The sequence below is a fragment of the Paralichthys olivaceus genome, chromosome 9 (genome assembly GCF_024713975.1).
Source record: "Paralichthys olivaceus isolate ysfri-2021 chromosome 9, ASM2471397v2, whole genome shotgun sequence".
Lineage (NCBI taxonomy): Eukaryota > Metazoa > Chordata > Actinopteri > Pleuronectiformes > Paralichthyidae > Paralichthys > Paralichthys olivaceus.
In genome coordinates this window covers 22,155,211-22,172,898 of record NC_091101.1, presented here as the reverse complement: position 1 = coordinate 22,172,898, position 17,688 = coordinate 22,155,211, and the positions used below count along the sequence as shown (strand labels likewise).

Below are 17,688 nucleotides of genomic sequence, written 5' to 3'. Positions count from 1 at the left end.
TTGTTAATAGAAGCAGCCGCAGCCTCTTTGTTTCGAGGCAGTGGCAGAAAACAAAGCACTTTCACTTGAAAACCATCAGCCGCCACACAGATATTGATTTTCCTGGCAAGACACACTCATCTATATATATTGGCCTCCATTAGGGCGAACAGATAGGTTAGGGCACCACTCTAAACAGCAGCAGATCAGCCTTCAAGTAAAGATGAAATTGGGCCCAGTGTCAATTTATCTTGCATTACTCCTCAATTGGGGCAACAGGGGGCAATAGAGTCACTGACACTGTGAGTAAGTAACAGGGCCTCAGGGGGGCAGATTTATGGAAGCAGCATTGATTTAAATGTTATTAGAAATATACAACCTTCATTCCGCTGGAATCAATCACTGTATTTTAGTTATAGAGGTACCTCATCATCTTTTCAAATACAACTCCACAGGTTTGTCTCTTCAAAGCAGTGAAGACTTTATGAAGCTGAAACTCTGCAGCATGTGTGATTGGAATATTTCAACAACCAAACAAGGTTTAATCAGATTCATTTATACTGTATGAAAACCTTCCACATCCACTGAGTCAATCCTGCAGCCGCTCACTGTTGAACTTTAGGTTTAACAATTAAAAGACATGATTGATATTGTTAGGTCTTATTTGAAGTTTCATATTGAGTAACAATGTGGGTTGAGATGATGGCGATGACTAGTGTCCTCACATAGATATTATCAATACTGATACAACCACTGATTGATTTTCTGATGCAAAGCAAATTATTAATTCCACAAATTAAAGTCTTCAGATAAAAAATAGCCATTTAAATTCAATAGTAATTAAGTTACAAGTTGATTAACATTGTTCTCTCTACACTCACAGGTCACCAGCTCCAGACCTCCAAAGACACAACTGCCACAATGAGTGATATCATAAATATGTAAGAAAATTAAAAAATGTAAAGATCTGTGAAAGAGAAGGAAAGAGGCTTTAACTGTACATTCAAAACCATCATGTTATGGGATCTCACATCACTGCTGTGGATAATAATTTAAAAGTCTGATGAAATAGGTGGTGTGAGAAGATCAGTGTCTCAATGGATCATCAGAAATAAAATAATAAGAGTTAAGTGGGGAAATAGTTACTTTATTAAATTAATTTGAAGAATAAATGTGTTTAATGATAAAGGAGTGAGATGTGATTGTGCAAGTCATTGTTTCAAAGGAACTCAAACAAATGCAGTGTTATAATTCTTTCTCTATTAGCTAGTTTTGTATGTTTCTGCCAGATGGGACTGGCTTTGCTTTATCGCTCTCGTCTCCATCACGGCCCAGAGGACAGCTGATGAGGGCTAAAGAGGGAATTAGCTGCCCACTCAAAGGCTTTGCTCTGATCCTTCAGGTCAGTAGTTGGTCTCCTCGCCTCTTGAGCAGGACAGAGTAACACTGGTTTGAAAGGATTTTGGCAGATTTAAAATCTAAAAAGTGGAGGAGGGGAGGGGGTCTAATACATATATTGGACATAGATACGTGAGCCACAATCTGTGCCGGAGAGAAAGAACCAAACCTGGGAGTTCCCTTGTTAGTTTAATCTCCTGAGGGGCAGTAAGGAAGATTTAGATACACTGATTTAAAACCATAATCCTGATGTAACATAGATCATTACAGCACAGATACGTCACATTTACATTGAAATAGTGTTTGTAGCTATTTCAAATTATTGAATAATATCAGACGATGTATTTGGAGATATTTGATTCATGAATTTCATTTCGAATATATATTTTCTTTTTTCAAATGCTGTATTAATTCATGCAACATACTGATGATGGAAAATATGAAGTAGTTTTAACAGATTTTAAGAGAGGACATGTATTCTGTCTTCTTCCTGCTTGTGAAGATAAAGAGAAGTTGATCGGAAATTTTATATACTCACATTAAACCATGATCAGACCAAAGTAAAATCAACACACATCATTTCTTGTGTTGACACCATGTTGCTAGTTCCACGTACATATCTTCCATAGACATATTATTTATTCGGATCATTTGCTAGTATTGTTCCTAATAATTTACATGTGAGGCTGCACTGACTTTCTTCCAGCAGATGGCGACGGTGTGTAAAGAAACCCACTCTGCACAAACTGTGACATATAATTTGTAAAAGAATAAAACAACAATCTATCGATCGATTTAATGTATAAACATCGAAGCCTTCAATTGGGAGAAATGTTTCATATTATGAAATGGTTTGGAGATATTGCCTAAATTCATTGTCAGATCATGAGCACAGATCATGAGCATGGATGCATTTAAAGATAAGATCTTTGACAGTTCCATGTAAGTTCTTAAAAAAACTGGCGTACATGAGGGTTTTCCAAGAGACTCCTGGCAGTTTCAGGTGAGGCTCAGTGAAGTGAAACAAGATAAGATAAGCATCTGAGTTGACTGAGGATTAAAACCAATCCTTTGTTAAAACCTTTCAGGACATTTTTTCTGTCACTTACCTCAGTGTTGAAGATCTTTTCAGATTCCTCAGACTCGTTTATGCATCCAGGAGAAAGTGTAACGTTCACCTGGCAGTTTGGATTTTTAACTCATTCACCTGTTGAGACTCGAACTTAGTGACAGTTTTTTTACTGTTTTTATTTGACTGATTAATTGTAAGATGACTCCACTTCCTCCCATTTGCATAAATGACAGTGAAGTGAGTTTTAGGTTGGAGGTTCACCTCAGGCCACAGGGCTGTCCATCAATAAATTCCAGTTTGAGTAGGAGATACCTGTATTGATCTTTTTAAATATTTATATTCACTAAATACAATAAGCATTAAAATCTACAATCAAGTGCTGTGACAATTTTATCTGGGGTTATAATACAGATATTAATATGTGTATGTGTAATATTCATGATGTCACCAATGGGTTTCTCTTCTTTGTACTGCAGCAACCAGGGGGTGAGTCAAATCCTTTGTCTTCACTTTTGAGGGACCTGTACATGGATATACTCTAACACCATCTGGATAGTTATTTCCAATAAGAATCAGTCATGAGCATCTAAAGCTATTTATAATAAAGTTTTCTTGATATTGGACAGTAATGTGTTATCATAACCTTCTTGATCTTTATATACAGTCTGTGTAAACAGCTGAGCAGATAATACTGATATCTAAAACTGATAATCGCCCTCTGACCTGAGTATTGGTCATGGTATATCTGTCAAGTGTCCCATAAAAGAAGAAGATTGTATAATACCAAGATAACACAGTTGAGACAAAAAAAATGTAGACGACAGGCACGTCACATTTGAGCACTCTTTGTTCGTACGTCACGTTTTTCAGCAACAATTGTTTTTGACATTGATACAGTGCAAATGCACGATAGCACAACAGACCCCATTAATGATACATACTATTTTAAGTCAATAACAGCAGATTTTTGACAAATTGCATGTTTGATTTTTTTTTTCATTTGCTAAACATAAATCTGTTTGTCCTTCATTTATGCCTTCAGTGTCCAACAGACTCTGGGTTTTTTCTCCACTGGTAGGGACCCTTCAACACAGACAGAATCCATGGCAAGTCCTTTTCCAAGTGTGGTCGGCAGCTTCTGCGAGGTCATGACGAACGGTGAAGCATCTGTTTCCCATCGTGCCCTGGAGCGGTGTGATCGTCCGAGTCAGTCCAATCGTTCCACAACCGTGCGGCCGTACTGTAAACCCCTGCTGATGTTAAACATGTCTACCTTGTCTTGATATGCATATTGTATTAAGGAGATAACCTAAAGACCTGAGAAATATATCGCGTGTTGCAACGTAAGACACAGAAGATACAGTGCCGTTCACCCCATCGGTTTCACATCCGCCGCCAACACACAGCAGCTCAAACCTTTTCTCCGACAGATCCAAACGAAAGAACAAACACAGACAACAGACAAAAACATACTCAGATGGCTCAAGTTGATACAGACTCCATCCATCTTCATATGTACGGATTAATTGTATTTTTTAATATCGGATACACAAATGCTTGTGGCAAATGTACTTTTTTTTTTTTTTTTTTTATCTTTTAAGAACGATTTAATGTTGGATTCAAAAAAGGGGGTTTTACACTTCAGGGGGACAAGTCATCGTGATGGCTTCATGGCTGCGCAGCATCCTCGGCGTCGCTCAACAGACACGTCACCTCGGAGGAGGCGTTTTTAGATCTGCACATTATTAGTAATGCTTAAGCACAAACACCGGCCATCCTCTTGTCCCTTCCGACCCCACCCCACATCCCCGGCCACCTCTTAATACACCACCACCCCCCCTCACTGTGCCTCTCAAGCCACTGGTCCCTGCTCTCCATTTAAAACTCCTTCTATCTTCATTATCTCCCTAATTCCCATACTTATGGCAGTTTCTTTTCTTTTACTTGCTCTTCTTGGTGATGGCCGCAGCTGATGATCTGGACTTGCCGATGTAGGCCTCGAAGAAGAACTGAATGAAGAGCACAAAGTAGCTGAGGTACATGAGGGACGACCACACAATGTTCTGCATGTGGGATGGACACTCCTGCCCCTGCTGCATCCACGAGTAAACCAGGTAGTTGACAACACAGCCCATGACCATCTGGGTGATCTGGGTCAGTGTAATGAACATGGCGAAGTTGCGCGACAGCTTGAAACCGGCCGCCCGCAAGGCGTAGTAAGAGTACATGACGGCGTGGACCAAGTAGTTCATCGTCATGAACCACCCGCCGCCGGCCACCATGTCTTTGTAGGAGTACCAGGAGTACAGCAGCACGGTGATGTGGTGGTACCAGTGGAGGAAGATGAGCTTCTGTTTCCTCAGGACAATGAAGAGAGTGTCACCTAGAGAAGAATAATGAATGAAGGGATGGGAACAGGAGGATTGGTATTATTCGAAAAAGCACAGGACAGGCTGTTTTTGTGAGAAACATTATATTACCAGTGTGCATGATGAGACACGTGAGCTTAAAGAAGGTGTTGACTTACCCAGTTCTGGTGCTTTACTGAGTACGAAGGCGTACGCCCAGAACTTGCTGACGGGCCCGTTGTAAAAGCTCTGATCACAAACTGACTGTTTGAGCCCTTTTGTCATCAGGATGTACGTCATGTAACTCCCAGTACGGATGGCACCAAATATACTGCACACACACAGACACAGTACACAGACAGAATATTAACAAGTAGAAATACTATATGACCACTGTTCAGATTTTTTTAATTTGGTCAAATATGCTGCATGTTTTAAACATATAATGTTTATAAAGACGGACAACAAGACATATCTCTGTGTGATACAAAATCAACATACACTTAAAAACTAAAAATGTGAAAACTCTTTCTCACCTGAAAGCAGCAAGCGTGAGCGACCACAGCACCAGAGGTTTCCTCAGCTCAAACTTCTCCCTCTGCTTCATGACATGACGGCCCCCGAGGATAATGGCAGCGTAGAGGGCAGAGAAGAGAAAGGACTTCTTCCTGTAAACACAAACAGAAAAGAGACCAACATTTATCTCTGTACGACCTTTTAATCACCTGTGCATGTGCAGGTTTAAGTGCTGATCATGTTGAGACAGAGAACCCCGGAAGAACTGAGTGAGGAGTGCTTCTAGGTAAAAGAAGACATGCTAAAAGACAAGTTCTTTTACTCGTTCTCCACTTTACTATTAAGTATGTTGACAGTAACATCACTCTGGGACAGAACTTGATCTGAATTTATTTTATATCCAAGCATAAATCTGCTCGTCATGCACCACCACTACAACATGCTGTTAACAACACAAACCCAAACTGCACCGACTTCAGGGAACACCTGAAGTGATGATTTAATTCACTTTTTAGGTCCAGCTCCATCTGTCGCCAAATGCTTAGCTTTCAGTTTTCAGAGATGCCGGCTGTGCCACGTGAAGCTGAGGATTTGTGATGATGCATCACCTGAACCAGCTGAATTTAACAGGGTAAAAAAAAAAAGCATTTCCTGGCGTTCAGCACAATCACAAAGCCCAGGTGGACTGATTTGACAGACTCATTGCTGAGTAGGAGTGGGGGCACGCTGCCTAAAACTAGAGCACCTTTGTCCAAGAACACTGTTTTGTCTATTGCGCAGAGAGCAGAGTAACTGATAGAAGCAGATTTAGACAAAAAAAGTGAGGAAATGAACAACGACATGGTTGTAGGTGAAAACTAGAACTAAAGAGTTAAATGTTCCTGGAGTTCCTGGTTATTTCTTGACCCATGTCCAATCCTGCTGACAAACAAGCCAACAAACTGTGTGTAACGCATCATATGTGCAGTCGTGTTGCTGAGGTTGACGTGTGTTAAAAGTGCAGCTGGATAAAAGATGCATAAACAATAACACTTTTGGATGAAAACAAGTAAATCAGGTTTGTTCTCAGAGGACTGTGCACAGGGACCAGGAATGAGGCATTCAGGGACCTCAGGGACCCACAGCACTGCAGATAATGAGTTGTGTAAAACTTGCTCGAGGAGTGATGATCCCATTCAGAGATGTTGTTTTCGTTCTGTTTGGAGGTTACACAACATGACAGTGAAATTAATCACTAAATTAAAATGTATTACTCAGTGGAAAAGACTGAAGTAAAGTTCTCCATCTAAAGCCATACTGCAAGTTGTTAAACTCGAGGCAAGTTATATCTCTGGACGCCATCTAACACCATCTGTCTTTGTTGTGTGCAGTTCAAATGCCCACAAGTAGACTTGTCAAGTGCTTTGCATACCTTTAATATAATTGCAAACATTTCTCACAGAACCGTGACAGGAGCAACCTGCAAAACCAGCAATAGATCCTGATCTGCAGACTCAGCACAGCTCAGCTACAGCAGCACTTAGTTTTGCTGATCAGGTGTGAAACTATGCAAGAAAGAGAAAAGGTGTTCATTCCCCTTAGACCCTAACAAATATATTATATCAACACTATACAAGTTATTTTACGTTAAAATGACAGAATCCAAATGACTTTGATGGGTCAGTGACTTGAAACAGGGAAAATGTTTCCTCTTTCATTCCCACTCCTCACCCTGAACGTCTGTTCTTGGTACGTAGCTTTGGTGTGTTGGTGCGATGCTGTGTGAAAAGCGTGTACCCGACAGCCGCAGGTAAAACAGGCAGAATTAGATCCAGAAAGCTCACGAGTAATGACGAACTATAGATTTGGTTTAACAGACTTTAAAGTCAACAAATCAGAGTTTAACTCAAATATTCAGCCGGGAGACTTTTCAATACGAAGAATCTAAACAGAGTTTGGTGAATTTGTTAATCAGCAGCTCTTCTGATTCAGGGAGCTGGGGATTATGGGTAATTACCACCTTTTCTGCTCAGTGAGTGGGACTTCACAGTCAGAGCTCCATTCAACACATCGAACCCAACAGAACTAATCATCCTTTGTGGCTGTAGAGGGTGCTGTTACTCAGTTAACATCCACCAAGGATAACACTGTCTTGCCACATTAAAGAAAGTAAATAAAAATAACACTGGATCTTTATGTTTTTCTTATCCGCTCCAATATTAAATGGTTTCTTCCTTTGGTCAGGCTCCACCTCTCCAAAAAATTTCATGGAAATCTGTTTTAAGATTTCTTGATGACCGACCAAAAATAAATGTACAAACCAACAAACAAATGGAAAGATGTGGAAGGTAAAAACAGTCAATTGTTGAAAATAATAATGGACTTCATTGTGTGTTACTCCTCCAAGGATGAAGGATGCCACCTCCCTGATCCTCCCCAGTTCTGATTCAGGCCACCTCCAGTGCACAAAGGACAATGCAGCCCAGTCAAAGTCAAGAGGAGCCGCTTTCACGGAATCACCCCAGGCCTGGACAGCAGAGTGACAGCACTGTTTCTCAACTACACACTAATGAGGGGAGAACAGAGACGCACAAATACACGGTGGCCTACATACTGTAGCCTGGCCTGAGGAACCGCAGAGGAGGAACAATGTTGGCATTCCCCTTCAGTGTGCTGCCATCCAAGCTAAAAGGTCAAAGTGCGGAGATGTCATTGTTGTGGCCATTGTTCTGCCAAAAACGGTTTGGTTATTATTGATTTTTGAGGAGCCGTCATGTCGTCCATCTTTAAATACAGTCAGAGTTGGATTGAAAGATACGTTTATATCCCCGACAGTATAAACACAGGGAAGACTGAAATTGAAAGCTGCAGCAAGGATAAATTGGATTTTTTTGTAATGACTTTCTGTGTCATTCTGTATTTTATCATTATAATTATATACATGAGACGAACCCAAATATTAAGACGTGCACAGCCTGATGCACCACGTTAACAAGACGGATTCCACTGCTGTCAGAAGAAAACAATGCAAGGGCAAAGAAACCCAAAGGCATGGGCAAAGCTGGCGAAGTAGTGGAGGTGGTGGGGGAGGGGGAGGTGCTGCGGTTGTCTTTGCAAATGCTCCGAAGTGCCAACTGCAGCTGACCTCTGTGTGCAGTCACAGGAATGCATTTCAGTCATCAGTGTCATTTCACATCACACCTTCACATCATGTGTCTATAGCTCCGACCACAAGCTTCAGTAATTCAATTCAAAGAGAAATAAGACTGGATTAATCCAATAAAACAAGATTTTCTGACACTTGAAACGGGCCAAATGTCATTGGACACGTGATGGATTATTTTAATCATTCCCAGGGCCAAGAAAAAAATACCATCACTGCATCGCAGAAACTAACGGACTCTCCAACTGTGCATTCAATTCATTTCTTCACCACCTGCGAAGAGTTCTGCCTTTTATAACCCGACTATATCAACCGGCTCAAAACCACTGTGGACCAGCCTGGGGATAAAGACACTGCTCATCTACTGCACATAGTCTTTTTAAAACCTTTCTAGTTGATCCTTGTTCAAGCTACAGTATGTGTCTTATAAATCTATTCTGTGAAAATAGAGAAATAGTAGATAAAGTGTAGGAGGAGATCTTCTGGTGCAGAGAGATCAGACAAGTATTTTTCTTTATTCTCATTTATCAACAATTAGAAACATATAATAGGGGAGACTACAATAATAAGGCAAATTAATTACTGAAAGGCTTGGAAGCTTAGAGAAATAAAAAAGTATTTCTGATTTATCTATCTATATATTATCTATACCTCTTGTCCTTCGCAGGCTGTGGGGAGCTGGAGAAAATAAATATATAAGAAGGGTGTGGGAAGAGGCTCGATTCTGCTGTTTGTAAAAGTGGGCCACGGCAGCACCAGTGAAAAACTAGAAGGCAGAGCTCTTTCAGGATCAGCTTGAAGTAGGAACAGAATCAGCAGATATTTCTTGCCTGGTTGGACACCAGCTTTTTTCTTCCTGCTGACATTTCCTCCAAAATAACAGTAAGAAGCAAAGGAAATAGGTGTCGTAGATCTGCTGCATGTATTATACATGGCAGAATAGTTTTCCTAAAATAAACTGAAATGTTACAGTTTAGATTTTTGGTCTTTTACGGAGAAGTCATACTGTTTAGTCCTTATTTTGTTGGAACACTGAGTCAAATATCAAGTTTCCAGGAACATTGCCAACTCCAGAGGCCGTTATCGATATGCACAACCAGGACGGTATGCAGGAGCTGCTCAGTTGGGTAGGTTAGGCATCTCTGGCATCTCTTTCTCTAATGTGTGATTATTATCACAGGGTGAAAAGATGGGCACTGGTCCAGTTTGCACCGCTGCCAATTTCTGCTGAAAATCTGAGATAAAAAAAAAAAAAGAAAAAACAAGGTTGCTCATATCTAAGTAAAGAATATAAAGCCAAAAAAAAACTCTGTTCACACACAAATGGCACCCAATAAATATAATGTTTATGAGGATCAGTAATGCAGACATATTATCCTCATATCATATTATCAAACGATCTAAAGTTCACAAAACACATCCCTCTCCTCACTCTGTCCATTGCTGCAGCTAATTTCAGAAACTGTCTGAAATCTTAGCTCCTGTCTCTTTAAGGCTGCCCTCCTGATAAAGCCCAGTCTGCTCTGATTGGCCAGCCGGTCCACGTGCCGTAAATGGTCAACTGTGTCCAGCGTGTGTAGGAAACGTCAAATTTCCAGGTCTAGACATAAGCTGACAAGTATTGTCAAAGTAAATCAAAACGGGAGTGTGTACAGTCTGTGTACTTGCATGTGTCCTCTTTGGAACACTGCATAATATAATGAGGATGTTGATCCCTTCGACCCTTCCCCTCCCCCACTGACAGTGTTGCACAAAGCCGCTGGGTAACCTGCTGTGTAACTTGGATCTGTATTAGCTGGTACAGGAGATTTCAGCCGTTACGTAATCCTGAGTTTGCAGTCTGAGGATGAGTCTGCACGCCTGGGCCAGTTAGCTGCCGTCTAACTGTCTCAACAAAGCAAATGTTGTCACGTATGCAGACATACAGCAAATGCATGTGAATACAATCGTGCATGTGCAGTTCAGTGTGTGTGACAACAGTATATTCGCTGTCGTTGTGCTGCATGTGATTGTGTAGAAAGCTGCCAGAGCTACTGTTCTGTGTGGGATGAGCAGCAAAGCACAGCATCAGACCAGGAGGGGCTGGAAATAAGACACAGCTATTACAGCATCAGTTCGTCCAAGAAGAGCCCAGATATAATCTGGTTAGTGACACACACCCCTTCCCTTCTCTGCATGCTGTCTCTGGTGGGACATTAAATTACCAGCAAAACTATGCACCACTTTTTCAGCTCATTCTGCATCTGGTGGCTGACAGAGAAGGATCATTTGTCTTTTCATGAAACCGTACTTCTGTTGAGCGGCAATTATTTCAGCCTGTTAAGTAACACTAACCCTTAAGAACATCTTGAGTCAAGCTTATTTCAAGCAGTAAGACAAATGGCTTGAAGGACACTTGTAGCTTAGCACTACAAACACAACGTGAACATTCGTTATACAAAGTTACACATTCAAATCCATAACGATCCATCCAAATCCCACCAAAATAAAGCTTCACCTTTTCAAGACTATACAGGAATTCAAAAACTTTGGGGCCTTTCTTAGAAATATACATTGAAAGACAACACTACAGTCTCGACCACACTACTCATCTAGATTTGACATTGTGGAAACATGACTGGAAAAAAACACTGTGCAGTATTGGATGGAGACAAAATAGACAATATCGACCATTTTTTAGCACTAGTGGTGCAACAAATGCAAAATACTGCCTGAGGGTAACACCAAAGGTACTTTAAATAGTATCTATTTATCTAGTCTGAAATTTTTTGGACCAGTGCTGGTGCTATGAACTAATAGCTAGAGAAACATCCCTGAGTTATGCATCCCTAAGTTTCTTTTTTTTACCATTTTATTAGCTTTTTATTCTGGATTAAATCAAATAACTCCACGACTAAAGAAAGCATAAGCAAATACTGATGTGCTTTTATACTAGGCTGCATATACAGAAGCTGTTCTTTTTCAAGTCCAATTCTAGAGGCTGCTCTTGATCGTCACACACTGAGTCTTAGTCCCACTATGTTGCAGGAGCAGCACATGGTGATCTTAATAAGTCCTGACTAACACAGAATCCACCCCAGGTCTGAGGTCTACAAGCCAGAGATGAGAATGTGGACTGGCTCCTCAGAAACTAAAGATCTGCCTGGAGTGTCGCTGCTCTCTGGTTTCACTTTTCATCAGGCAGTCCACGGAAAACAGACAAAGGACGGAGCAGTTAATGTCTTCATCTTATTTCACTGGGAATAAATCATTAATTTGTTATCTGTCACTATCTATCACTATCCTCCTTTAGCAAGTTAATACCAATATACTCGATTTCCTTCCAGCTCAGGGTGAGCAAAACATGTCTGTAGTGATTTCGTGCCATCTCTGACATGCATCATGGCGACTGCCAAGAGACAAAATGTTGTGTGTTACACTTTGCAAGAGAAATGGAACAACAACATCTTCTTCAAGATAAGAGGAAACCAGTGTGTCTAGTTTGTGGGGACAGGCAGAATAAACAAAACAGACCACAGCGATCTCATTGTTAATTCTCACTGCAATATTATCCGGCTACGGATCTCTTGTTATCAGTCCAGACCCAAAACCACCAGAGATCCATCAAAAGTGCGGAGACCCGTGGGGAAGCCGACAACCCCCGAAGGCTTTTCAAAGACGGGGAACACAGATTCCCAGCAACCTGCATGGCAATGAGGAGCGATGCCGTCTGTGGGGAGTGCAGTGTGAATCAGCAGGATGAAGATGTGTCTAACAGCAGACAGCGGCTCTCTTTAGGACAGAAATGCCAAACTGACACACATGCAACCTCAATACAGAACAGGCTAAACTGCAGGTTTAACCCATCAAAATGAATTGCATTCCGTGCATGAAGACACTAAAACACAAATACTAAATGCAATGATACAATGCAAGAGCTCCATCTGAATCCATCCATTATCTATAATGCTCATCTTTTAAAGGTTTATAAGGGGCTTAAGCCAATCCATCTGAATGACAAGTGGATCATTCTCATTCCTATATTAATCACTTGCCTGATATTAATTAACTTGCTATAACGTTTGTAAATGTAATAAATAAGGAGTCCAGCAACATTGTGGATCAGAAAAAAGAACCTATAATTATAATCATGAGAAATAGCTGTATATCACAGTATATATACAATGAAATGCACATGAACATGCACCACATCTACCATAAGCAAGTAAATACATCAATTACAAAAGGAGTGTGTAAATGTTTAATATCATAAATGTAGGTTGGATTTTTAAGTGAACAGATCTACATTCCCTGTCATGTACAGAGAAAAGTTTCACTGTATTAATGTAACTGTGATACTAAATAGTCGTATTCCAAACGTGTGCACAGAGTGACAGTTGCAAAAGGGTTTTGAGTCGATGTTGTGCTAAGAGTCACTGATAGTCAAAACACCCAGGTTTACTTTGCATGTAGTTCTCCCAGGTGATATGTGCTGCTGGTGACGCCCCTGAACTAACAGGAAAGCTTTGATAACAGCAATAGCCCAAGTAGAGAAAACAATCCTTCCACTTTTCTAATTCTACAGTATATCCAGGAGGTACAGTGGATACAGGTTCTGGATATAATAAGTAAACTTCATGAAAAATATTAGTTTCATCTTCCGATTAGTTTCCAGTTAAAATGTAAAGCCGATATATTGTGCTGCTCCTTCGCTGCCTCATGCGTCCATGCTTCGGTTAAAGGTCAACAAGGTTGATGCTGATGTCATTACGGCATCTTGATCCATGTCCACTCCTTCCTCTTCTTCATCTTCTTTTGTCCTTGTCTCACAATGCTGATCTGTTTGCAGCCAGTCTCCAGGAAACACATCAGATCAGAGTACCAGTCTCCATTGAACCCTGCCAAACAAAGACATCATAAATACACAGCGTCAACACACGTATCACAGTGTGCATTACTCAAGGCGAGACTAAAAACACACACATTTTTAATTTACTGTGTCGCCCCTGAATGTGACAGAAAGTGAAAGTGGCAGGGTGAACTAGGAGAAGAATTAGTTGGATTAATCAACCTAACAAGATGAGGTGTCCTAAACACATCTGACGGACTAAATGACTTTAAAATGACAAAAAAAACTGACGTATGAAATAAGAAAAACAGTCAAAAGCAAAGCTGAAGTTTCAATAACAGATAAAAGAAATGCAACAATACAATTTGGCTCTCGATAAAAGTTGTATGCAGCTTATTCCAACTAGCATCTGTACGGGGCCCAGCTCTTTGGAAACTTTTGGCTAAAATGGACAAAGTGATCATCACAAAAAGAAAGATTCTATCAAGCTAAACGTTGTACTGCTGGATCAAAAGAGTAAAACCCAGGGTTGTAAGTAATCTGGAATAAAACAGTCTAGTTAATCTTATACGTGTTGGTAGTTATGTTCGTCCTTATTTGGATATTTGATGATTTAATTACTCCGACATGCATCAATGTAAAAGTTAGATATTAAAGAAAATAGGTGATATCCAAACATAAAGATGTCTTACCTTTGAGGTCTGACTAGTTTTCTTCATCCATCAATGCCGATCCTCCATCTCTGGTATCTGCTCCGCCGCCGCAGCGCCAGAGGTTTTTATATTAAAAGGTCAAATCTATTCAGTCCTCGTTTTATCACATTTTATGGGGGGTGATCAGGGAAGAAAGGGGAAATGTTCACCTTGCACATGGAGCCTTTAGGTTCAGACTGTAAAGCATGTTGCAGTTCTGGCCTCGCCCCATTCAGTTATGCCACTATAGGCATTTTTCAGAAATGGTGTCAAAGGTAAAACACCATCAAGTGTCTGAACCTGTAGATTTTTTAATAACTGAAACTCTAACCTGCTCGACTTCAGTCTATATCAGCACATAGGGTGTTTAACATGTGATTAAACTTAGAATTAACTGTCAAAGCATAACGAGCTCAACCAATAAATTGGCCTGACCATGTCCTGTATTTCTGAATACTTTTGATCCTGCCTTAATATTCCACTTTTTTTTTTTGTTCATGTTTGTATGTTTCCCTTTGACACAGCATTGACTACATAACCATAAAAATAGTGAACTGTGCCTGTATGTGATCTTATTTCTAATTTTGAAATTCATAAACACTTAAATCTTAATGTCCAACTCAGCTCAGTGATCGTTACTCGGCCAAAAACTAATTTAATGAGCATTTGTACTTGACTGAGTGGATGTAAGGTTTACTGCCTTAACCCTGGATGAATACATCAACTAATAAATAACCTTGTGGTGCACGAGTGTGTGATTAAAGTCTCTCATTTGTTTCTGTTTCTCCTGCTTCACGCCTTCCGGTACTTTCTTTCTGTCTCACCCTTAAAAACACGTCACACTGAGTCACTTTGTCTACGTTACGGCTGTTTGTCTCTGAAACTACATTTATTGTGGCTGTTGCCCCTGTCGGCCATGTGCACCGGCCCCGTCCAGACATCCTCCACCGCATGAGCAGCAGAGAGGAGTCAGCACAGATCAGCCCTGACGTGATTGGCCAATGCTCAGTCAGCAGACATCAGAAGATGAACGTTATTGGCCGGCTGTCAGTACCAGGGTATGGACAGCTCCTGCACACTGCTCTCTCTCTCTCTCGCACACACACAGATTTATTTCAAATACAAATAATGAAACTGCTCTGAGATGGACTCTGTGAGTGCTACTCAATCCAGATTCTGCTGAATTTGCGAGGTTACACAGACGACAGAGGAATCCACATGAATGCCTCCTGCTCAGCCTGTGCTACTTTTTACCAATCCAGTGCCAAGGAATGCCTAATGAAGCCTGTACCAACTTAACGCATGACTCATTTTGTTTTGCTCCATAATGGCCCCTTCAGTGAGTTCATGCAAAAAAGGAGGTTTCTGGACACAACCTACATTTGAAATGCACCCGCATGCACACAGCCACAGAGCAATATTTACTTAACCCCCACTATCAACAGTGAAATATTAGTCTAGGGCAATATTGCAGTATGTGCAAACCCTGGCAGACACTACCCTGGGTAAACACACACTGATCTAAAAGTAGTTTTCATTTTCAGTCAGTGATTCCAGGGGATTCATATCTGCACGTTCCTACACTGGAGACTGTTTAGCAATTAATCACTTGTCAGTTGTTCAGTGTTCTCTGCTCCTCCTTCAGCGGAAAACCAGATTTTGAGACACAGAGTGACGATCTCATACTTTTGATTAATGAACATTTCAATTATGGGCAATGAAATCAGTAACAATATAGCAAACGTTTAAAACACATCACTATATTCATGTATTGTGTGAATAGGCTGAGGAAGTTGGTTTTATCTTCAGTTGTTTTGCAAAAAATGTATCGTGATAATTGATATCAAGGGGCCATGTGCTTAGGCTTGAGGCCTCCTGTGCCGTCTGCCGGTTCGGTTCTGACCCGGCTCCTTCCCAACCCTATCCCCAATTAGACGCTTCTGCTGTCCCGTCTTTAAATGTGAAATACTGTAAACATATCTTAATGTTGTCTGATACTTCTCTAATGTGCAGATGTGCTGCTTTGACATCACTCTGAATTGAATATCTTTGAGTCTTGAAGTGTTAGTTGGACAAATAAAGCTTCTGAGCCTGATTTCTGCAGCTCAGATCATTTGTATTCAGCTCTGAACACGGTTCGCATTGTTTTAACTCACTCTACAATGACATTGAATCAGATCTTAATGTAATATCTGTGAACACGTCTTATAAAACGTAGATATTTTCACTGAAATGAAGGGGGGGGGGGGCATGTCTTGAGGCTGGTGTTGGAGGCTCCAGGTTCAGAAACCTGCTGCTGAGCCAGTGAAACATGGATGAGGCAGCTGGGGACCTCTGCAGCTGCAATACATCGGTAACTGGTGATGCTGATGATAATTCAACTGATTACAAGAAATCAAGCGCAAAGCCTTTCTCTGAAAATGATGCGTAATGCAACACATCCCCACTGAGTGTGAATGTGTGTGTGTGTGTGTGTGTGTGTGTGTGTGTGTGTGTGTGTGTGTTATCCGGCTGCAGCGTGGCCCAGCATCGGCCTGTGAATTCGTTCATTTGTGTGAGGCACGGTGTGCGGGTGATGGCGAGAGAGGACGCGTTGGGGGTTTAATCCCCGATGCGTGTGCGCCGGTGCAGCCTCCGGTTCTGGTTTGGCACGTACGCACACATTCGGCGGCGGGCGTTCACGGTGGGTGTTCACGGGGTCCGGTCCTTACCAGTTCTCCTGCATCCATCGGATGGCTTCGTCCTCGTTGAACTGCCTCTCGAACTCGTACTCTTGCAGAGCCAGCACCGACATGCTCGCTGCGCCGTGTGCGTCCTCACTGCTGCTGCTGCTGAAACGGACCGTAACCGTGAGTCCAGCTGCTTCCGGGTTCGATCAGTGTTAGTCTCTGGCTTCCACGCGACCCCAGACTCGCATCGCTCGCGCTGTGGCCAGGACCTCGCGGTTGTGCGCGAGCTGTCGTTGGCGGCGCCTTCTTCCTCCAACGCCCTCTTGCTCAGGGAGGCGCTCCCCGGGTCCTAACGCCGCCGGCTCACCTCCCCCCTCGACAGAGTTCATTGCCAAGTCCCCATGAGACAAAGTGTGAATATGAGCTAAACAAACACAACGTGATCGATTGATTTAAGTTGTTGTGCCGTGTTAGTGCAAGAATACACAGAAAAATAGAAGAACAAAATATTATAAAGATTATAAACACAAGGAAAAAACATTTGTGCAAAATGAACAGTAGATATTTACAATTTACTCGACTGATTGCAACTTAGTGTCAGCTGTGAATGATCATGTTTCACCCCATTATTGTACAAAAATAACTGATTAAAACTATACAGTCTATGGTTAAAACCTAACCTACCAAAAAAATAATACTTCAGCAAATATCAGGTGATAAAAACTTCATAAAATGAGAGAAACATTCATTTCAACTTTTTGTTTGGCCCTTGTTACTTTGACTTTATTGTCTGTCCCTAGCACACCTTCAAACTATGGAATTTGCAAGCACAGTGCAAAGATTTTAACCCCTTCAGATGACATTATGGAGGCGTCTGTTTAATCCTTCCTTCCACAGCCAGCAGTGTCAAGAGCAAGGAACAGATGGTGTGGCCCCCTGGGGGGCCCTGATCTCAAGTGACTGAGAAGTAACTAAAGAGACAAAACTAAAGCAGGTTTCATAAAGTTAGATAAAAGGAAGAATGGACATTCAAGGATAGATTTC

General features: G+C 41.3%; 1 protein-coding gene across 1 annotated transcript; it reads right to left on the bottom strand.

The window, feature by feature from the left end:
- Positions 1-3,278: 3,278 nt before the first annotated feature.
- Positions 3,279-16,977, bottom strand: elovl6 (ELOVL fatty acid elongase 6). The gene is made up of 4 exons (XM_020080698.2): positions 16,687-16,977; positions 5,334-5,465; positions 4,977-5,128; positions 3,279-4,832 (listed from the first exon to the last, which is right to left on the bottom strand). The coding sequence occupies exons 1-4, from the start codon at positions 16,767-16,769 to the stop codon at positions 4,390-4,392; spliced, it is 810 nt and encodes a 269-aa protein (XP_019936257.1). The 5' UTR covers positions 16,770-16,977; the 3' UTR covers positions 3,279-4,389.
- Positions 16,978-17,688: the final 711 nt, after the last annotated feature.

What these genes read in the sequence shown, in the direction of transcription:
- elovl6 (XM_020080698.2), bottom strand. Translation starts at nt 16,769, where the DNA reads ATGTCGGTGCTGGCTCTGCAAGAGTACGAGTTCGAGAGGCAGTTCAAC. An exon ending in CTCACGCTTGCTGCTTTCAG is followed by an intron (nt 5,129 to 5,333) that starts GTGAGAAAGAGT and finishes GTGTGTGTGCAG; the next exon opens with TATATTTGGTGCCATCCGTA. An exon ending in CAGTAAAGCACCAGAACTGG is followed by an intron (nt 4,833 to 4,976) that starts GTAAGTCAACAC and finishes ATTCTTCTCTAG; the next exon opens with GTGACACTCTCTTCATTGTC.